At 41.1% G+C, this 23,841-nt stretch overlaps 1 protein-coding gene across 1 annotated transcript in view; it reads right to left on the bottom strand.

Moving 5' to 3' along the window:
- Window positions 1-23,841, bottom strand: part of LOC120542725 (amiloride-sensitive sodium channel subunit gamma-2-like) — a 57,995-nt gene that overhangs the window by 28,420 nt on the left and 5,734 nt on the right. The window contains exons 2-4 of the mRNA XM_039775363.1: window positions 21,194-21,324; window positions 16,433-16,596; window positions 6,689-6,793 (exon numbers count right to left, since the gene is read on the bottom strand). Of these exons, the coding sequence (XP_039631297.1) occupies window positions 6,689-6,793; window positions 16,433-16,596; window positions 21,194-21,324 (400 nt within the window). The remainder of the gene's footprint in view (window positions 1-6,688; window positions 6,794-16,432; window positions 16,597-21,193; window positions 21,325-23,841) is intronic.

Below are 23,841 nucleotides of genomic sequence, written 5' to 3'. Positions count from 1 at the left end.
AGTGTAGTGTGGTGAGTGTGTTTACCCTTGAGTGGACTGGCACCCTGTTCAGGAGATTGTTCCTGCATTGTATTCGTTGTTTTCTGGGATAGGCTCCAGCCCCCCCGAGACCCTGTTTAGGACTGAGCAGCCATAGAAATGGTATGCTGTTTGTTACTGTTAGTTCTAAATGCATTTTTAAATCAGTGATATGCTGCTGTCATTGCAGATGCAGACCTGCAATGCAGATCCCCATCAGCATGGGCAAGGCACTATATAAATAACATGTAGTATTATTATTATTATTAGTATTAACTACATTTTGGACAAACTGTGAACACAGGGTGAGCTAAGAGAATCAGAAGAACCTGATGGCTGACTATATCTATAACATCAGAGAATATCAAGTGGGCTATGTTAAATGTTTCTGTACACGGCTGGTAGCGCTGTGATCACTGCTGCCCATTGCACCTTCCTGCAGGAGCAGCTCAACTGAAGATGGAAAGAATATGGAGCAAGGATTAAAAGTAAAGTATAAAGTACTCAGGGCTTGTCTTCATACATGTGGAATGTTCAAATGCTTTTAAATAAGTTGGGTGCACATTTACACACCATAGAGAGTTACAACGACTTCAGGTATGGTGGCAATTGTTTTTTGCAGATAACCAGCTTAAACATCTTATTTCAGATGCTGTTTTAATTCTGGACAGTGACAGTTTTTTGCCTGATACAGTCAAAGTGGAAAAGGCAGGAGAGGGACTGGAAATAAGTGAGTGAGCAATGATGAAAAAGTGAGGACATAGCAATTAAAACTCATCCATGTCATCTAGTCACTGAAATACAGCAAGGCCTCGTCCACATTTCTGCCTTGGGAGGTAACTTACATCATCCTGGTTAATGTTTATTAACTCGGTAGCCAAAGTGATGCAATCTGTACTAATATTCTATGAATGAATTATTCTGACCCTAGAATGGTTTTGAGTTAACCGGGGGGACATTGAAATGAACAAACTTCAATTAGTGTGTCGGATTTGACCCGCTCAATTCCAATGTCAGTGCCTTTGAATGTAAACCTGCGGCATGACTGGACAGATCTGACCACATCTTACTGCCACCTACAACAGCAGCAGCTCTCAGATGTGAGGCAGAAGTTCTTATGTGTGTCTGGGGAGGCGCTGGTTTTTATATATGTAGGCAAAAGTAGGTTTAGAGTTGTTCATATGGAAAATGATGTGCAGGTTATGATTATTACAGTAGCTTTATTAACTCAATAGCTTGAAGAAGACAAATTATACAAATAAATAATACAATAAGCGATAAATAAATAATACTACAAAAATTAGAACAATCTAGACGAGAACAGGCCATTCAGCCCAACAAAGCTCGCCAGTCCTATCCACTTGTTTCCTCCAAGAAAACATCAAGTCGAGTTTTGAAAGTCCCTAACGTCTTACTGTCTACCACACTACTTGGTAGCTTATTCCAAGTGTCTGTCGTTCTTTGTGTAAAGAAAAACTTCCTAATGTTTGTGCGAAATTTACCCTTAACAAGTTTCCAACTGTGTCCCCGTGTTCTTGATGAACTCATTTTAAAATACAAGTCTCGATCCACTGGACTAATTCCCTTCATAATTTTAAACACTTCAATCATGTCACCTCTTAATCTTCTTTTGCTTAAACTGTAAAGGCTCAACTCTTTTAATCTTTCCACATAATTCATCCCCTGTAGACCTGGAATCAGCCTAGTCGCTCTTCTCTGGACCTTTTCTAGTGCTGCTATGTCCTTTTTGTAGCCTGGAGACCAAAACTGCACACAGTACTCAAGATGAGGCCTCACCAGTGCATTATAAAGGTTGAGCAGAACCTCCTGTGACTTGTACTCCACACGTCAAGGCGCTATATAACCTAACATTCTGTTAGCCTTCTTAATGACTTCTGAACACTGTTGGGAAGTTGATAGCTTAGAGTCCACTTTGACTCCTCAATCCTTCCCATAAGGTGTACTCTCGATTTTCCGACCGCCCATTGTGTATTCAAACCTAATATTTTAACTTCCTATGTGTAATACTTTACATTTACTGACATTAAATTTCATTTGCCACAAATCTGCCCAAGCCTGTATGCTATCCAAGTCCTTCTGTGATGATATAACGGATTCCAAATTATCTGCTAATCCACCTATCTTGGTATCATCTGCAAACTTAACCAGCTTGTTACTTATTTTCCTATCCAAATCATTTATATATATATTAAAATTATAAATTAATTCTGTGTTTAACATACAATTGTAATAGTATAGAGAAAAGCCAAGCAAAATGACACCTTTTATTGGCTAACTAAAAAGATTACAATATGCAAGCTTTCGAGGCAACTCAGGCCCCTTCTTCAGGCAAGATGTAATCAATTGTAATAGTATAGTAAAACAATGTCTTTCGGTATGTTACCTATATAATTCTACACCCTTCTCTAGGACCATTTATTCATGGTAAACTACTTTAAAAGACAAAATTTTGACTCTATACTCCCAGTTAGGTTATTTTATTATAATATTATTATTATTATTACCACGCTTCTTTTAACTTCACTTGTTTGTTGTCTGGTACAAATCTTGTAATCGATATTTAACCCACTTCCTGTTGTCCAAATGACTTGAAATTTTGCACACTTACTCGCTTCCGATGACAATACACAAATCAATAATCAGTTTCACTAATTGATCAATTAATCCATGTTAATTAAGAAATGAAATTTTCATATGACGAATAGTTAAAGATTTCACCAATAGATGGTGTTATTAACAGATTGAAATATTAAAGGAAGTGTTAAAATATTGATTACAAGATTATACTAAAACAAACCCAAGACTAAAAAGTTGAAAATAATATATATATAAAAAAATACTTTTTTAAAAAACACGCTTATATTAAGTTGAAAAATAAGTCTCTCATACATCACTCGTAAAATAAAAGCGTGGCCACTTTTCATCAATCAATAAAATCTTAGCAAAAGTATAATTTTGCAATCAATATTTTAACACTTTATATATATACACACACAGAGCGGCATGGTGGTGCAGTGGTAGCGCTGGGTCCCGGGTTCGCTTCCCGGGTCCTCCCTGTGTGGAGTTTGCATGTTCTCCCCGTGTCTGCGTGGGTTTCCTCCCACAGTCCAAAGACACGCAGGTCAGGTGCATTGGCGATTCTAAATTGTCCTTGGTGTGTGCTTGGTGTGTGTGTGTGCCCTGCCTGGGGTTTGCTTCCTGCCTTGATGTCCTGTGCTGGCTGGGATTGGCTCCAGCAGACCCCCATGACCCTGTAGTTAAGATATAGTGGGTTGGATGATGTTTCCTCTTCTCTGTGCACTAAAGTTTGTACACCATGGCTCAGAGCAAGCATGACATTGTTACACCAGATTTTGCAAAGATGTTATATAGGATCATAAGGACAAGATTGACTACTTTGGAGCCCAAAATCTGGACTCGGTAGATTTTATTTCCTGTGTGTTACAGTTTGCACACAAGTGCCACCTCCTGGCTCAGAGCAAGTGAAATGTTCCGAACAGACTGAAGCCAGAATAGCAGACAAAATGACGAGTGGTGTTCGTTTCACATTTGCAGAAATCACAGAAGTGTTTGCAAATATCGCCGTGAAATGCATTGAAGTCAGTGGGGAAGGACTAACTGAATTAGACTAGACTGGATTATAATACTGCAATCATCTTTAAAGTGTCCTTGAGGGCTAGAGAAATGTCTGCCAACTATACTGAACCGATTATTGTGGCCAAAAAAAGGTGACCTTAGCTGTGCGGCAGCAGTAACAACCACTGCACCACCAAACCTCAGTGAGATCAAACAAGAAAGAATGCACAATCATATATTTCTTCAAAACAAAGTGTAAATGTCAAAATTGTAGCCAAAAGTCAGTAAAAATATGTTGATCTTTTAAAGGTAGAAAATTAAAAGTGGTGTGTCATGATTGAGGCTGTTGGCTCTTTCTATTTCTTGAAGTCTTGTTGAAGGCTCTCCAAACTGTCTGTGCTGATGCTTTACACTTTTTGTTTCTGTCATAAAGATTGAAACATCTTGTAAATAGTAATAAGTCTTTCATTATTTTTATTTGACCAGTAACGGCGGACTGCACGATAACGTGTAGTGAATACACTTGACTGTACGTTTAGCATTCATTTGCTCAGAGGTTGATGCGCTTGCTGCTTCCTGAGCAGCTCTTCTCTTCTCCGTCAGCATCTTTTCACGGTTAAAACTGATTAAGTTAGTGTTTGTGTTGCAATTACTCAGTACGTTTTTCTTAATTTTTCACTTGAGCTGCACTTAAGTCTTCAATCTGCCTCAAGAATGAGTTAGCCGTACGTATGCACCGCATGGCAGCTCTGCTGCCGAGAGTTGATTCTACAATAAAATAAAATAAAAAGAGAAATAAAACTCATCACCCTGAAAGCGGACAGTAGATGTCACGTAGTGTACGTGTACTAAACACCAGGTCAGTAGGTCAAACGGTTTGCGAGCTACAGGTGATTTAAAATCCTGGACAGCCACAGTAGCGTATTATGTAAGAACATAGAGTCTCCAGTGCTTTTGGGAGCTGCGTCAGGCTCCTTCAAGGTTTGTTTTGTATCTCCACCTGACTAATTATGCATGCACAGGGCATGCGCCTCCATCTCTTACACTGATGTGGGACTCAAGGATCGACCTGCACATTTGCTGACAAGCAGAGATGACTTCTTATTTATGCTGTACTGTATATGTTTCATAAAAGTACAATTTTGAGAACCTGCATTATTTACTTACTAGCCGACGCCTGCCGTAGCATACGGCGGTGTAACAATAGGAACGGAAAACAGTGAGAAAGAAATTCAGAAATGAAGAAGAAAGAAATAATTCTTGAAAGACGCAGTTGTGAACAGGTGTTTTGCTGGAGATGACAGATAATGAGTCGAAAGATCTAATCTCGGAAAGAGCTTGAATTTCAGCTTCATCACCATAAACTCCAGATGTTGCCATGTGTTGATAGTACTCTTGCGTACGACTTGCGTTGGAAAGAACAACAGGAAGAACGTCTCCAAATCTGTCCCAATGTGAGGCAACGTAATCTACTGCTCTGTGTCGTAGTGAGAGTGCATTGCCTTCGTCAAACGCTTGTGTCAAGAAATAATACGAACAGGCAGTTGCCGGATCTCGGAATACAGATGACGTTGTACAAAAACCCGTCGACAGAGAAGATACTGTCGTTCATTTTATAACAAAGGCTTAGGAAACAACCGTTGCAGTATAACGCAAATAGCAAGGAGCGAAACCAGTGCCAATGGTCAAGAGAGTACCTTCCTGTAGCAGGCTATAGAAAAGAATCCCAGGTGCAGACATAGCCAAAGTGAAAGGTCACGCGATCAGGCTAGATATCAGGTGGTGACATGACACCAATGGGGTCATGAGAGAGGAGCGGGTAACGCGGTAGTCTGAAGGAGGAATAGAATTTGAGAAAAGTGGCGTGGGAGTGTATGGGAGGCTGCAGGCAGCATGGGGAAGGGTTTGGAAGAGGACGAATAGGAATCAAGAAATGCCGTGTGGGCTGCGTGTGAACGGGACCAGTTTTGAAGAGGAGCCGCAGGCAGCGTGAGGAAGGGTTTGGAGGAGGACGAATAGGAATCGAGAAATGCCGTGTGGGCTGCGTGTGAGCGGGACCAGTTTTGAAGAGGAGCCGCAGGCAGCGTGAGGAAGGGTTTGGAAGAGGACGAATAGGAATCGAGAAAGGCCATGTGGGCTGCATGTGAACGGGACCAGTTTTGAAGAGGAGTCGCAGGCAGCGTGAGGAAGGGTTTGGAAGAGGACGAATAGGAATCGAGAAAGGCCATGTGGGCAGGACCGGGTTTGAAGAGGAAGCAGGACGAACCAGAAGATAAATATATTATTTACTTATCTGTTATACCACCAACTAGGTCCCAGAGAGTCTGTAATGCACATGATCAGCATTATATACCCAGGTGCTGGTTCCAGCCATTGTTGTCTGGGATATTGCACTGGCCTCACAAAATTTGCTGATTAACACTGTTGCTTACCCAGGCAACACGGCATGCTGTCTACTGTAATATAAAAAGTAGTATTATTCGCTTTTGTGTTGGGTGAAAAAAGGAGTGTCATGTGCTTTTGTGTTGGGTGAGATCTGACTGAGAGGGGAAGTTTGACACAACCCAAAGGAGAATCAAAGGGATGTTGTTTAACTCGTGCTTTGTCGGCTTTTCTTCATAATGTAAGGACTATAAACTGTCCACCTTGAACTGAGAAGAAGTGCCAGACATGACAGCATGCATGGTTACAACCCAGTAAGCAGTAAGCAGTTACTTACTGGTAAGCACAATCCAATTGCACCCAAAAAGAACAAAGAGCAGAGACATCGACAGAGAATCATTGTGGATAATGGCTGGGACAGCTAGCGATAACAACAGAGTCACTGTTTAAAAAACACATATATCTTTGCTTTCTTTCTTTACACCATTCTAAAAATATAAATAGACTAGTATATACTTATGTTTTGTTCTTTTTTTTTTCTTGGGCTTCTGTAAAGTTATATGTCCGTTTTCTAGCTATCCATTGTATCACACAGAAACAACGCTTATAATTAAAGACTTCTTAGGCTGTGACCAGATGTCTGTTTAGACAAAAGAACTGAAAAAGAATGCAAAAACAGAACTTCACTGACCTCTTGTGTGTAGCCAACCTTGTACTTATCACGGTAGTAGTTGTGGATCTCCTCTCCATTACTGCAGTTGCTGCCATAAGGAGCCTTCAGACGGTGAACATGAAGCTGTTATGAAGAGAGAAGAAAAGTAAGGAGCTCCTGAAGACAAGAAGCAGGCGGCTACACATTCACACAAACAAACACCTGCTCACTTAAAAAGTTGGTTAGATATTTGATAACACTCATGAAACTATATCTGAAAATGTTTATACCACTCAAACGTTTGGGCACACAATGTATTTTCTGTTTTTGATGGAAGTTGATATACTTTTTTATCATAATGCCATTAAATTTATCTAAAAATACTCCTTGAAATGGCTAATTTTTAATTGATCATTCCCATATGACCACAATGGCCCATTTCCACCAGCCATTCCTCTAAAGTCCATATGGTCAATCCCTCAGCTTATCCTTAATTAGTCATCTTTAAATGCTAATTAGTTATCAGAGAAACCTTTGGAATTGCATTAGCACCACTTAAACATGTTGTTCTGTTCACTTATGTTATAAGGTATTGGCATTCCTAAAGTTCTGTTCTGGATTAAAAAATGGACAAAATGAAACAGCTTGAACATGAATGAATGAACATGTCAGTCTATTGTTTTTTTGCAGAATGAATACTATTCCATGTAACAGACTGCCAAGAAACTGAAGATTTCATACAAAGTGTCTGTTACTGTCTTGAGAGAAGAGGACAAACTGGAGCTAACAGAATGAGTTCATCGAGTACACGGGGACACAGTTGGAAACTTGTTGAGGGTAAATTTCGCATAAATGTTAGGAAGTTTTCCTTTACACAGAGAAACAGACACTTGGAGTAAGCTACCAAGTAGTGTGGTAGGCAGTAAGACTTTAGGGACTTTCAAAACTCGACTTGATGTTTTTTAGAAGAATTAAGTGGATAGCACTGGTGAGCTTTGTTGGGCTAAACAACCTGTTCTTGTCTAGATTGTTCGAATGTTCGAATACAAAAAGAAGGAGGAGGTCCAGATGGACAACAGGATGGATGGGTGTATGGATAGACAGACAGATGCATACACACACCAGTATGACAAAAAAGTCAGAATATTAAAAAGAAAACCTTCTGACTTGACAGTGCCAGCTCCAGTGAGGCAATATGTAGGCATAATGCTGTTAGTATCAAGGAGCTCCAGTTTCCGTTTCTTGACACACTTGAGCTGAATAAGCAGATAAGCATATCCAGAGTGTGTGGTCTGAGAAACAAACATCTTAGAGGTCCTCAGTTGGCTTCTTCTTTGAATACATGCCAAATACCAGCGTTCTCTGTAACAGAGGAAATATGATTCCAGGCTGTTGGCCTAAGAAACAGAGTTTCGAAGAAAAAACCATATGGGGAAGCTGACACCTCAAAAGAAAAGGTTGAAATGGGCAAAAGAGCACAGACTTTGGATGGAAGGTGACTGGAAAAACAGATTATGGTCAGCATCCTGGAATCCTCTTTTATGTGTTGCAGGCAACACTGGTGTTTGGGACAGTTAAGTGGCCCTTGTGTGTGTCTGTGTGTTCACTGTGTAATGGACTGCCACCCTGTCCTGGTGTCCTTCCTACCTTGCTCTCTGTAACAGCTGAGTTAGGCTCCAGCTGCCTTGTGACTGTCCTGGATAAGCAGGTTACAAAGATGGAAGGAACATAGAATGACATACAGGATAACTGATAAATGATAGGTTCTGTATTTTTCAAGCCCACATTATTTCTTGGGTGGCACGATGGCGCAGTGGTAGCTCTGCTGCCTCGCAGTTAGGAGACCCGGGTTCGCTTCCTGGGTCCTGCCTGCGTGGAGTTTGCATGTTCTCTGCGTGGGTTTCCTCCCACAGTCCAAAGACATGCAGGTTAGGTGCATTGGCGATCCTAAATTGTCCTGTGTGTGTGTGTGTGTGTGTGCGCCCTGCAGTGGGCTGGTGCTCTGCCCAGGATTTGTTCCTGCCTTGTGCCCTGTGCTGGCTGGGATTGGCTCCGACAGACCCCTGTGTTAGGGTATAGCGGGTTAGACAATGACTGACTGAAGTTATTTCTTCACAATCATGGTATACATTAATTTGTCATATGAAATTATGTTCCAAAGTGGAGCATTTTTTATAAGTGTAAAAACAACAAAAATGCATAGTCTGCTCTTGCATTTTAAAATGGGAATCTTGGGGCTGGTGTCCAAATGTGAACTTTAAACTTACCAAATGTATCCATTTCCATCAATTACTGATCTGCACCTTGAGATTGTATATATATTGCAAACGAGTGTATCCATGCTGTTTTAGGAAGGATTAAAAAGCAAAAAACAAAACATTTTTGTGAGATTCAGCCATTTTATAAGGAGACTGGCAGTGCATGTCACTTTGGTGATTTCCAATCTCTGTGGCAACCAGTTCCATGTCAGGTGCATTGACCACAAAGGTGTGGGTACACCACACATTTTATTAAACTCTACTGCAGCACATAATAATCCCAATATTCAGCATGAAATTGTCTACATATACATAACAGTTGTCTTTGGTTCTATTACTGCAGTATATTCTCAGCATGTACTTCAAAACTCGATACATTCTGTTTCATCATGGCATGGCTGTATTGCATAATCTACCTTTTTCATTTTCTCAACGTGCACAGGACACGTCGTGAAAATCCATAATGCTGAGTGTTAATTGGTACTGTGATATACCGGTGGCTTATCTCTTTTAAAATCAAATCTTTTTCTAGAAGAAATCAGTGTAATCAATTCATTTAAGATTTATTTTTACAGTGCATCCGGAAAGTATTCACAGCGCATCACTTTTTCCACATTTTGTTATATTGCAGCCTTATTCCAAAATGGACTAAATTAAATTTTTTCCTCAGAATTCTACACACAACACCCCATAATGACAACATGAAAAAAGTTTACTTGAGATTTTTGTAAATTTATTAAAAATAAAAAAACTGAGAAAGCACATGTACAGAAGTATTCACAGCCTTTGCCATGAAGCTCCAAATTGAGCTCAGGTGCATCCTGTTGCTCCTGATCATCCTTGAGATGTTTCTGCAGCTTCATTGGAGTCCACCTGTGGTCAATTCAGTTGATTGGACGTGATTTGGAAAGGCACACACCTGTCTATTAAAGGTCCCACCGTTGACAGTTCATGTCAGAGCACAAACCAAGCATGAAGTCGAAGGAATTGTCTGTAGACCTCCAAGACAGGATTGTCTCGAGGCACAAATCTGGGGAAGGTTACAGAAAAATGTCTGCTGCTTTGAAGGTCCCAATGAGCACAGTAGCCTCCATCATCTGTAAGTGGAAGAAGTTCGAAACCACCAGGACTCTTCCTAGAGCTGGCCGGCCATCTAAACTGAGCAATCAGGGGAGAAGGGCCTTAGTCAGGGAGGTAACCAAGAACCCAATGGTCACTCTGTCAGAGCTCCAGAGGTCCTCTGTGGAGAGAGGAGAACCTTCCAGAATGACAACCATCTCTGCAGCAATCCACCAATCAGGACTGTATGGTAGAGTGGCCAGACAGAATCCACTCCTTAGTAAAAGGCACATGACAGCCCGCCTGGAGTTTGCAAAAATGCACCTGAAGCACTCTCAGACCATGAGAAACAAAATTCTTTGGTCTGATGAGACAAAGATTAAACTCTTTGGTGTGAATGCCAGGCGTCACGTTCATCACCAAGCCAATACCATCCCTGCAGTGAAGCATGGTGGTGGCAGCATCATGCTGCGGGGATGTTTTTCAGTGTCAGGAACTGGGAGACTAGTCAGGATAAAGGGAAAGATGACTGCAGCAATATACAGAGACATCCTGGATGAAAACCTGCTCCAGAGCGCTCTTGACCTCAGACTGGGGCGACGGTTCATCTTTCAGCAGGACAACGACCCTAAGCACACAGCCAAGATATCAAAGGAGTGGCTTCAGGACAACTCTGTGAATGTCCTTGAGTGGCCCAGCCAGAGCCCAGACTTGAATCTGATTGAACATCTCTGGAGAGATCTTAAAATGGCTGTGCACCGACGCTTCCCATCCAACCTGATGGAGCTTGAGAGGTGCTGCAAAGAGGAATGGGCGAAACTGGCCAAGGATAGGTGTGCCAAGCTTGTGGCATCATATTCAAAAGACTTGAGGCTGGAATTGCTGCCAAAGGTGCATCGACAAAGTATTGAGCAAAGGCTGTGAATACTTATGTACAGGTGATTTCTCAGTTTTTTATTTTTAATAAATTTGCAAAAACCTCAAGTAAACTTTTATCACGTTGTCATTATGGGGTGTTGTGTGTAGAATTCTGAGGAAAAAAATGAGTTTAATCCATTTTGGAATAAGGCTGTAACATAACAAAATGAAGAAAAAGTGACGCACTGTGAATACTTTCTGGATGCACTGTATGTGATCAAAGTACAATGAAACTCTTACATGCACACTTCACCATCATGCACCACACAGCTACTCGACATGAATGTCAGCATATAGGCAATGTAAAATAAAAACACAGAATATAATAAGAGAAAATGTGCTAATGTTTAGGGAAAATAAACATATGAAATGAGTGTGTATCTGTTATTTGGTTACTGTGTCTATATGTGTGCCGGCATTACCTATTTTAAAAAAAAAAAAAGATATTGGTACATACGGTATAAGAATTGAAAATGATTTGAGTACACGTATGCCACCAATGCTGGCTCATGTTTCGAATCATGGCAGATATGTACTTAAATTAGATGGTTTCAGAGATGTAGCAGACACTTTTGTGCAGAGTGTCATTTGTTACAAGCCATGGCAGAACAAAAGTAGAATAACATGTTGCCCCAAGCTATGGAAATTTGATCAGTCGGGGTGAACTGGATAAAAAATGTCAAAATTCCACCCACGATGGCCACCAGATAAGCAAATAGGAAACATATCCTTACCTGAAGAAAATAGACTTCAGAATCTGGAATAACATTTGCTGCTTCCAGTTTACTTGTCTTGTCACAAACATGCCTTAGGCTAGTTTTCTTAAATTGAAAAACTGGCTGCCTCAAACTGAATATGTTAGGTAAGCTATTAAGCTTATGTATTCATGTTTGGACCACTCAACTTCATTTTAAAAATTCAAAAACAGGCTAGTTTTATTAAAAAGAAAAAGACTGTCAGCAAGGCAGGAGACAACCACAAATTATCTGGCGAGTGACATTCATTGTCAAAGTCAAAGCGAACTTTATTGTAATCTCAACCATATACAAGTATACAGATAGGCGAAATTGCGAAGCTCAGGGTCCACAGTGTAACAACATGAAGTGCACATAAAAAATTAGAAGTAAAATTAAGATTTAAAATTAAAACACAAACAAGACAAGACATTGTGCAAAGACAAGACAAAGAAGTAGCAGCAATATAGATGTGTAGTAAGCAATATGAACATTGATGCAATGTATGGTATTATGCAATCTAGATTACCTGAAACGAATCGTGGCCAATCATATTCGCTGGAAACAATAAAACTATAATGTTTATGTAGCATATTGGGCAACGATTTGTTTCCAGCGAATATGATCGGCCACGATTCGTTTCAGGTATTCTAGATTGCATAATACCATACATTGCATCAATGTTCATATTGCTTGAACTCAACTAAACTTGGTGTCTTTTCTCTGGGATAGCTGCTGTTATAGTGACAAGGAGTTTATGATACTGGTGTGTGTTTTAGTTAAGCTGCAGGTATAATTATATAGTAGTAGTAATACTTCCGTCTGCTGTTTTTTGTTTTTTCAACATGTCTCTCTGTTGCTTTTGATGCTTGCACCTTCTAATCTTTCTTGTTTGTATTGTAAGTTTCTTTGTAACCTGAATTATATAAAGGAATCTGTGCAAGTGCAGTATATGCTTGCAACAGGAAGAGCACATCAGCCATATTGGTGCTACCACCAAATGAATTCACTTATTGACACCGTCGCCAAGTGATCCATGAGCTTGGCCTCCCAGTACCTGATCATTGCTATGATTCTTCTTCTTTCAGCTGCTCCCATTTAGGGGTCACTACAGCTGTTCATTCGTCTCAATCTATCCCTGTATTTTACATCATTTTCTGCCACACCAACTGCCTTTATGTCCTCCCTTACCACATCCATAAACATCTTCCTTGGTCTTCCTCTTGCCTGGCAGTTCCATCCTCAACATTCTTTTCTTAATGTGTCCCTCATCTCTCCTCTGCACCTGCCCAAACCATCTCAGTCCAGCCTCTCTCACTTGGTTATCAAACTGTCATACCTGTGTTGTCCCTCTAACGTACTAATTCCTAATCATGTATAAACTCATTACTCTGAGTGAAAATCCTAGCATCTTCAACTCCAGCACTTCCAGTTCTGCCTCCTGTCTTTTTGTCAGTGCCACCGTCTCCAAACCATACAACATAGTTGGTCTCACAACCGTTTTATAGACCTTCCCTTTCACTCTTGCAGTTACCCTTCTGTCATTAATCATTCCTGTCACTCTGCTCTACCCAGTTGATTAGTGATGGGAAGTTCGGATCATTTTACCGACTCAGACCTTTGAGTCTCGTTCAGCAAAATGAACAAATCGTTTTTCGAGTGATTTCGTTCAATTCTCTTTCCGGCTCAGACTGCATAGGTTAAGCTTATGGGGCTGTCACGTGATGAACGAACGACTCAAACCCAAAGACTCGAGAGATGAACTAATCAATTCTGTTTCTGGCTCAGACTGAGTTGGTTAGCTTATGGGGCTGTCACGTGATGAACGAACGACTCGAAAAACCCGAAGACTCGAAACAGGTGAATCAATTCCAATACAGAAACTACAGGAAGTTGCGCAAATGCGCATGCGCGACTGAACGAATCACTCCCATGAGACGACTCGTTCTTCCTGAGTCACATTAAAGATTCATTCAAAATGAATGAATCGTTCAAGAATGACCCATCACTACAGTTGACCCCGCCTGCACTCTCCTCTTCACCTCTCTGCTGCATCCGGCATAATACCTGTGCCTTTGCTATGATTACCAACCTGAATAGGTTGCTGAGACTAAGAATTAAACACCATGATCAGTCAGTCAGTCAGTCATTGTCCAACCCGCTACAGTAATCCCTCCTCGATTGGGGGGGTTGCGTTCCAGAACCCCCCGCGATAGATGAAAATCCGCGAAGTAGAAACCATATGTTTGTATGGTTGTTTTTATATAGTTTAAGCCCTTATAAACTCTCCCACACTGTTAACATTATTAGAGTCCCCTAGACATGAAATAACACCCTTTAGTCGAAAGTTTAAACTGTGCTCCATGACAAGACAGAGATGGCAGTTCTTTCTCACAATTAAAAGAATGCAAACATATTCTCCTCTTCAAAAAAGTAAACGTCAGGGGAAGAGAATGTCAGAGAGAGAGCGCAAGAGTAAAGCAAACAATCAAAAAATCAATACGTGCTTTTGTGCTTTTAAGTATGCGATAAAGCAGCATTTTGCAGAGGAGCCTCCGTATCCTCTAGGCAAACAGCCCCTCTGCTCACACCCCCTCCATCAGGCAGAGAGAGTGAGAGAGACAGAGAAAAGCAAACAATCAAGCACCGCGCGGGAAGCACATCGTATATCATTGAGGAGTTTTATTTAATACGTAATACGTGCTCTGATTGGGTGGCTTCTCAGCCATCTGCTAATAGCGTCCCTTGTATGAAATCAACTGGGCAAACAAACTGAGGAAGTATGTACCATAAATTAAAAGACACGTTGTCCGCAGAAATCCGCGAACCAGCAAAAAATCCGTGATATGTATTTAGATATGCTTACATTTAAAATCCGCGATGGAGTGAAGCAGCGAAAGTCGAAGCGCGATATAGCGAGGGATCACTGTATATCCTAACACAGGGTCATGGGGGGTCTGCTGGAGCTAATCCCAACCCCGGGTAGGACATACACACATACACACAAACACACACACCAGGCACACACTAGGAACAATTTAGCATCACCAATGCACCTAACCTGCATGTCTTTGGACTGTGGGAGGAAACTGGAGCACCAGGAGGAAACCCACGCAGACACGGGGAGAACAGGCAAACTCAATTCAGGGAGGACCTAGGAAGCGAACCCAGGTCTCCTTACTGCGAGGCAGCAGCGCTAACACCATGATCAGTGAACACCAATTATACCATTGCAGCCAACTGACCAGACATCAGAAGCAAAAGACAATGTCTACTCATCTAAGCTGCTGCAGATGGTGAGAATGTCTCAGTCAAAGAGGTAGAACAATTCAGTAAAATCTCGTTTAAATTCTGATCATAATCCAAGCACTTGGGACTGCCCAACTACGTCTCAAGTAACTTGATGAGGTGTTAGGTAAAGCGAGTGCCACCCATGTGTAAAAGATCGCCCTCCTAGGAACAGCCCATGTATTTCATAAACACCTGACCATTTGGAAAATAAGACCTGTGGAACCTGGTGGGTTTCAAGTAAACACCAATTAGCACAAACAGAGAAAAAAAAGACAATAATAATAATATAGCAAAACTATGAAGAAATACATTCTTGAAAAATGAATAACTAATCTTTTAAATGGCAAGGCTAAATTGGCTTGGTATGTGTTTTTCAATCTAAGCAAAAGGAAGATTAAGAGGCGACATACTGAAGTGTTTGAAATTATGAAGGGATTTAGACCAGTGGATGGAGACGGTGACGTTAAAATGAGTTCAGCACAGTTGGAGTTATGTTAAAGGTAAATTTCAAACACACATATTAGGATGTTTTTCTTTACACAGAGAACCACTGGTTTAAGTGACCAATTAGTGTGTCAGACAGTCGAACTTTTGGGACTTTAAATTTAAAATTTATTTTGCAAGAATTAAGTGGATAGGACAGGCGAGCTTTGTTGGACCGAAAGGCCCGTTCTCATCCAGATTGTTTTGATGTGTGATTGAGAGTTTTTCTGTGTATTACATCTGATATTGCTGAGATCTGCTTTAGGAAATGGCTGGATGGAAAGTATAATGTAAAAGCAAAAATTAGACTGATTGGCAACTGGAAATATGGAGTCTGATAGGTGGAAAAGACTGGATTCCTGTACAGTGCTGGCTCCTCATGTGTCTTGGATAGGCTTTGGATTCCTACTCCCCTTCTTTGAATCAATCAGTTTTCTAAAATGAATGAATGGATGATATAGTAGTAGAAGTTAGAACACTGTCTGTGTCACACCACTGCTTAGGTAGTTGCTACTTTAGCCAGTTACGCTACGAGTCAAAAGTTTTAGAACACCTCAGTTCTTCCACTTTTTCTTCAAATTTAGTCAGTTGAAATGCAATGAATGACCTAAAATGGTGAAGCGGTAAGCAGTAAAGTGCCAGAGGTTTAAATTGAAAGTTCATGTTAGCAAAAACTGAAAACAAGGAAATATCTGAATATTACAAATGGGCCTTCTTCAGGGATCAACTAATAGGTTACAACCTACAGATGTTCTGCAGCAATTCAAGTAAACGAAGCCTTGAAAGTTAAAGAAAACAATTCACATAGAAATTTCCTGAAGGAAAAGAGGATAGCTGCTCAAAGTGATGCCTTGAAGGTCTTCTCTCCTCACACTCCATCTTAATCCTTAAGTCTATCCCCTCCACCAATATCACTACTTTGTGTGTCATATGGACACTTGTCAACGTTTCTACACAGCATGAATTTTAAAACTCCTCCTTGCCAATTGGAAGTGGAGGACTATCTAAAGTGAATATCATCACTGAATAAGAAACGTGACCTTCACAATGGCAACGTCAGCCTCCTGTCCAGGAGGGACATTAACTCCATCATCTTCTGGAAAAGGCATATCCTTCTGGTCATGGATGACGAGACGCAATCCAGCTGCATGGCTCAGCTGTTGAAAATATTCTTCCTGCTCTATGAACAGTTCCATGGTTAGACCTGCATGAATGAAACAATGTATTTGTGATCAGCAAATATTTAATTAAAATTGAAAATGAATTTCTCATTTTCTATCATAACATCACTCCATTAACAACGTGTACAATTAAGAAGTGCTTTTACATAGTCACGTCTTTGAAAAGAGGATGCCATTCAGACCACCGGAGCACATTAATCCATGTTCACTTATCTCTTTCAGTGTGTCAGGGTAGGCATCCACTTTTGTGAGTGTCAAGGTTGGAGCTGAAATACCAAAGTGGAAGATAGTTTTAATTTTTAACATGAGTGCCATCTGAGCAGCCTCTTTATAAATGATGACTTCTTGTCACCCCTCAAGTAGACAATTACAGACCACTGTCTCTTGTCTCTCACTGTCTGTTGTTTACTTTCTGTCCAAAACACTGCAACGTGTCACCTCTAAACAGGCGTCTGCCTTTCTTCTACAAAACAGACTGCTTGATCCTAATCAGTCAGGCTTTTAAGAGTGACCATTCCACTGAGATGACTTTGCATACCATTGTCAAGACATTACGGCAGGCTAGAGCTCCCAACATGTCATCTGTCCTCATCCTGCTAGACTTTCCTTTGACACACTCAACCACCTGACTCCATCCTTTCTGACCTTGGCATCACTGGGTCTTCCCTCAGGTGTTTTGAGTCCTCCCCCTTGGGCATATTCCTACCATGTATCTTGATGAGGAGAGATCTCAAGGATGCGCCAGGCAAGTCTTGGTGTGCCCCAAGGATTGGTGCTATGTCTTCTCCTTCTTTCCCAATACATTTCCTCACTAGGACCTACCACCCAATCCCACTGTTTCTTTTATCAGTGCTATGCCAATGATATCCAGCTGTACATGTCATTCCCTTCAGAGGACTACACGGTATCAGTTAAAATCTCAGCGTGTCATGATGAAGGAACACCATCTCCAACTCAACCTGACAAAGATGAACCTTCTTGTTATCCCAGCTCATCTATCTGTAGTATTCAGCACCTCATCTCTTTTCAGCTTGGCTCTTTACTGCCAAATCTGTATGCCACCTTGGGGTGGTGATTGATAACCAGCTGTCCTACACTGACAACACTTTAACAGACTTGCGGATTCACTCTATACAATGTGATAAAGATCAGATCATATCTGACATAGCATGATGCACAACTCCTGGTTCAGGCTTTGGTCTTGTCATATCTGGTCTAATCTAATTATGCAGATCCAGATTGTCTGGATGACTTTGATTTATGCGGGGACGATTCCAGTTCGGTGTGAAGACGATTCTTCATGTTGTCAGTTTGCACAATTCTCAATGGTCTGGGATTTTTCAGGTGATTTTCTATGTAATAAACTTGATAAGCTATAGCGTAATGAAAATTTCATAATTAGATCTGGACCACCCTCTACTGCTGCAGGAGGCATGTGTCACTAAGCTGCTACAGATGATTCAAAATTCAGTGGCACATTTGGTGTTCAACTAGCGGAAGTGGGCACGTGGCTCTCTTCTTTATGAGTCGCTACTTTGGCTCCCTGTTGTAGCACATATTAAGTTCAAATCCCTGATGCTTGCCGACAGAGTCATCAATGGGTCAACACCTACATGTATGGAGACACTTGTGAGGTCCTATGCTCCTTCTCGACCACTCACATATGCGGATAAATGGCATCTGTGTGACATCGAATATCAATCTTTTCAAATGTAGCTCGTAGCTGATGGAGTAAGCTGCCACTTCCATTTGAAACTCTGACTGCTTCACCGTGTTTAAGAAGTGCTTGAAGATCCTCTTGTTCTGTGAATTTCTACCTAACTGGTATTAGCTGTTAGCTTTTGTAACACAAGACTCGTAACTCTCTTTTGTTTTGTTTCTGAGCTCTTCACTTGTAGTGATTAATTTTGTACCCTGATCCTGTAATACTTGGTGCCAAACAATCCCCCAGACTGATGTCTACTTGATTTTGTTGACCTCTTTTGTAAGTTACTTTGAATTAAGGTGGCTGTTAAATAAAAATAAAGGTAAATGTATAGTGCACTTTTCCTTTCTTTTTCAAAATAGAAGATCAATACATTGTGATAAAGCGCATTAAGGGGTCTATTGCAGTTTGCATGTTTAGTTATAAAAACAGTGTGTGTCAGGTTTCATGGTTGTGGCTGCAAGGTGTTCGATGTTAAGGCAAGCTGATCAGTTGATTTAGGTCAACTGTTCCACAGCCACTTGCCATGGATAGTGTGGCAGACAGGTGGCACTCCTTGCCCCAGTTGGGACGCCTTCTTAATGGAAGAACCAGTGAAGAACACATACACAGGATATTATCTTCACTGGAGCACTAGATGGCAGCCCCCATGGGTTGCAACAATGGTTTGGATCCCCACAGGGCTTCATGGGAGTTGCAGTTCAGCATAGCACTGTTGGGTTTCGTGGGTGCTATCAGGGGGTGCTGCAGGGACTGCAGAGCCCTGCTTTGTTGGGTTTCTGCCTCACCTGGATGTGTTGCCAAATCACGTTAATGGGCCACCGGAAGTAGTCCGATGTGCTGGATAAAAAAAAGCCTGTTGCCACAGCTCCAGGAGCCAGAGTCGGGAGGAAACAGACGAAGTTTGATGTTGGAGTGAAGGGCGGAAACCGAGAGAAGAAGAAACTAATACAGAGATCGAAAGAAAGACAGAGAAATAGAAAAAAAAAAGTGCTGTATTGTTCTGTTGCACTTGTTGTACTGTGCTGGCTAGTGGGAAACGAAAAGGAAGAGTTTCCCACAGAAAAATAAAAGCCTCTGTGTGTGAAAGAACTTGTATCCTTGTCTGTTGGTGCTGGGTTTGGGGAGCTGGCTGCAGGACACAATAGCATTTAGGATGCCACACCCACATTAGTATAAGGGGAGCCTGGGGTTGGACAGATGGGAAAAGAAAAGGAGGGTAAAATGGAAAGGACAGAATCATGGCTGATGTGGTGCTGCTATTGAGGGGAGGCAGGGGTCGGGAATGTTTCCTCTAAATAGATGCGGTAGCAATCTGAGGTATGCTGAGTGTCCAGAGTAGCAGGAATGACCAACTGCTCCAAGGGCTTTCCACAGGCGCCAAGGGATGGAGAAAGGAGAAGACAGCATGACTGGCAGAGTCCCTGCAGATGGCAGAGAGACTAGAAGGGGTAAGTAGAGGAGATGTCAGCTTTAGAAGGAAACACAGGGGCTTGTGATGGTTTTTAAAGAGACTGATCCTGACTGCTTTAACCATGATTTATTTATTATTTTATTACTGCTGTTATTTACATTTTTTTATTCTGGCTTTTAACCTTCGCCAATGCACTGGATTTTATTCAGGATTATTTACTAAGATTATGTATTAATGGATGACTGCACTGCACTTTAACTTGAACTGATTTGATTGTTAATAAAAGCGCTGCACACGTTGCACCAACTCTTTCTGTGTCTTGTATTGTGTCCTCATTGCCCAGTCCATCTTTGGTCGATGTCTGTTGATGACCCAAGTTCAAGGAGGAGTATGCCAGCCATGGGCAGCCAGGGCATCAGAAAACTTTACTATGGACAATAAAGATGCCATGATAGGTTTTATCATTTTATTCTTCTCACTCCTCCCCAAAGTGATGTGGGAAAATCTACACATCTTTTTGTGTGGTTTTAACCCCCATGTTTAATTTGCCCAAGAAAGATTTTGATTTTTTAACGTTATGCCGCAGTGCCATTTTATTTTTCCCGTGGTTGCCGGCATTTTCTGGCAATATCATTTTTAGTCTCCATGAAAATGTGCTCAAGAACTCCTCAGTGTTGTGTGCTGTGTCATGTCATCTGTTCTACCAAGAGAAGGAAAATGACAGACCAAGGAGCAAGATTTGGAAACTGGTCAGAAGATGAACTGTAAGTAAATAAGAAAGAGTTGTTAACATCAGGAAAGTAAGCCTAGTAAATGTCAAAACTGAAATCGTCAACCAAGAAGTCATTGTAAGGTCATAGCCATTTAATTCAAAACCTGAAACACTTTAAATAGCAGAAGAAGTAGCCAGTCAGACTGAAACAGTGAATGTGCTGAGGAGCTTGTTAAAGTATCGTCACTTCAATAATGTCACTAAATGAGACCTGCGGTTTGTTATTACCTAGCAACCTGGATATACATGTCTTTGCACAGAATGGCGATACCTGTAGAAAAAAGTAGATGGCAGCAAAGTAAACCAAAAATACTAATTTATATACAGTACACATAAATGAATAACATCATCAGCATGACTGTATAAAGTAGTGTGGGAATTATATTGCATTCTGAGAGTGGATAAAAAAATAGAACATAAGAAATTGACAATTCAGTCCATCAAGCCTGTTTGTGTAGCTAATGGCTAAGCAGTCCCAAACTGTGTTATTTTTAACAATGGTTTCTTTGGTGCTGACTTGTAGTAAGACTTTTATTCTTGTACGGCCCCTTGGCTTGATTCCTGGTTAACGATCCTAGCACAGCTCTGGTTTATGTCTTTCTCTTGGGTCTTTACATGCAAAAGCTTACCAATCTGCTGAGACAGAACAAAAGTGTTGTCTGAGATTTTCTTTCATTATTAAAAATGACTGTCACCATTCATATGTCACCACCCACATGATGAACTCACCATAACTGAATCCTGCCTTTGTGGCGTTGAGAACGTCTCTTCTTCTCAGCTGTCCACGGTTGCTCATTTGCACTAAGCTGTTGAAGGTGTAACAATTCCCAAACTTATGGTTCAGAAAACTGCTGAAGAAGCTGAAAAGTAATCAGACTGGTTCATGATTTTAACTTACAACAAGTATTCTAGTATTTGATAAAGTACATTTAATTTGCAAATACAAAATAATGGTCATTTTTATGCTCATTTACTGGATTGTGTGTTTCCTTGTTGAATTATCGCTTGGCAAAGCACCATTTCATTCTGGGAAGGGTTATTTGCCTGTGATGTTGGTTCTTTCTTCCTGGTGTGTAGAAAAATGAACTGAAATCTGTAATGAATGGTAGCCTACCTCTCGAGACACTAACAGATTAAGAAAATCTGCTCTTAGTGTGATTGTATACAAAATTCATGAGCCATCGGTATTTCATAAATCTGTTACCATCTAGGGCGGCACGGTGGCGCAGTGGTAGCACTGCTGCCTCGCAGTTAGGAGACCCGGGTTCGCTTCCCGGTTCCTCCCTGCGTGGAGTTTGCATGTTCTCCCCATGTCTACGTGGGTTTCCTCCAGGCGCTCCGGTTTCCTCCCACAATCCAAAGACATGCAGGTTAGGTGGATTGGCGATTCTAAATTGGCCCGTGTTTGTGTGTGTCCTGCGGTGGGTTGGCACCCTGCCCAGGATTGGTTCCTGTGTTGGCTGGGATTTGCTCCAGCAGACCCCCTGTATTTGGATTCAGCGGGTTAGAAGATGGATGGATGTTACCATCTATTTATGGTTATTCACTGTACGGAGCCTGTTACAAATCTTAATAAATACCATCCTGTGGATTGGATTGTGGATTGGGTTGTCAAACATGATTCCTTCTCTGAAGAACCCTTCCGGCACCTTTTATTTTTTGAGAGTGTATGAAAACCAACCAAGGATATTCTAGCATCTTCACAAAAGCCAAGCATTCATTCAAGGATGTCTTCCATCTGTCCATCCATCTCTCCACATATTCCACAGAAGTTTGTGTTACTTTTTTGCGTTACGTTTATTTCTAACACGTTTGCTTCCAACAGATGCCCAGAATGATAATATCTGCTAAATATATTTAACCCTCTCTGGATGTAACATGCTCAAGAAAGACCCTGAATTAGAGGTGCTGAAATCCAGCATTTAACTCAGTCTTTGCAGATTTGGATTGCGATTAGCCATAACTAAAAAAAAAAATGTAGTAGTAGGATCACAGAAACAGATTATCATGTCTGGCAGGATAAATAGCTCACTTAAACAGGTATCATTAACTAAAACTTTGATCTGGGCTAAATGGTTTTCAGTTTTGTGGTTCAAACCTTCAAGCAGAGGCCTTGAGGAGTATTACGACTCCAGGTATTTGTTTTTCCCTCACTTATGTATCTTTTCCAGAACCTGGACATGAACAAATTATGATATGACTTAATTTGAATGAGTTTATTGGCCTCTTTTTACTGCCCAAGGTTTTTGTGACTCAGGATTACCCCAAGATCTCAGCCGCTGTTGCTGGTGAGGCCAGCAGGGTGCTCTTGCCTTATGGACTGAAATGTGGATCCCAATGCAGCAGTGCAGTGACCGGGATACTGTGCTGTAAAAATGGTGCTGTCCTTTGGATGAGATGGAAAACCGAGGTCCTGACTCTCTGTGGTCACTAAATGTGCATTCAGATTTAATGTAAAAAGCACCTACTGTGATGGCCATGTTTGTCTGCATGTCCATCCGTCTGTCTGTCTGTCTGTCTGTCAGCACAGAACAACTCGGCTCCAAGTAGACCGATTTTGTTCAAATTTGGCAATCATGTTCTTCAAGGAAATTTGTTGGACAGTTTAGTTTTCATTGAGAATGCTTGAATATAGAGTGCTGTACACGTTGTAACCGTGTGAAAAATCACCCTAAGCAAACAATTTGGCTTATACTGTACATTATGAAGACATTTCAGAGACTCAACCTGGACCCACTGAAGTCTGTGTATTGGATAAAGACTGGAGTGCGGGATGCAATTATCCATCTTCTCCACAAGGCTGGAGAAAGCCGGCACCACTGTGAGGACGATGTGTTTCTGACTTCTCCAGTGCTTTCATTGCCATCCTTCGTAATTGTTTCAGCTCAGAGATTGGCACTCGGTGCACCTCAGACTATAAATATAACACCAGGCCAAGCCACTTATAGAAATCCTGAGGTGATTCTGCATTTATGAGGTATATTGATAAGGGAGACGAGACACAGGAGTAAGGTGGAGAACTTTGTTTCTTGGTGCAGGAAGAATTGTTTGTAACTTAACATCAGCAAAACCAGGGAAGTGGTTTTTGACATTTACCACACCAACAATCTTCTACACCCAGTCACTATTTAAGGAGTGGATGCCGAGGTGGTCTGCTCCTATGAGTACTTGGGGGTCCATATCAATGACAGGTTGGACTGGTCTCGGAACACGGAGGAACTATAGAAGGAATCTGCTCTGCCCTTTTTTCTACCTGTCTGTCAGCTCATTAAATGAGCATCTGTAAAAAGCCAAATTTCTACCTGAGGACAAATAAAGTTCTATTTGTGAACTTAAATGTCTTAAAACACAGAAACATTTTGTGCGACTTCATTAAC

This window comes from Polypterus senegalus, chromosome 13 (genome assembly GCF_016835505.1).
Source record: "Polypterus senegalus isolate Bchr_013 chromosome 13, ASM1683550v1, whole genome shotgun sequence".
Classification (NCBI taxonomy): Eukaryota; Metazoa; Chordata; class Cladistia; order Polypteriformes; family Polypteridae; genus Polypterus; species Polypterus senegalus.
The sequence above is the reverse complement of the archived record's forward strand: the minus strand, read 5'-3'. Positions and strand labels throughout refer to the sequence as shown.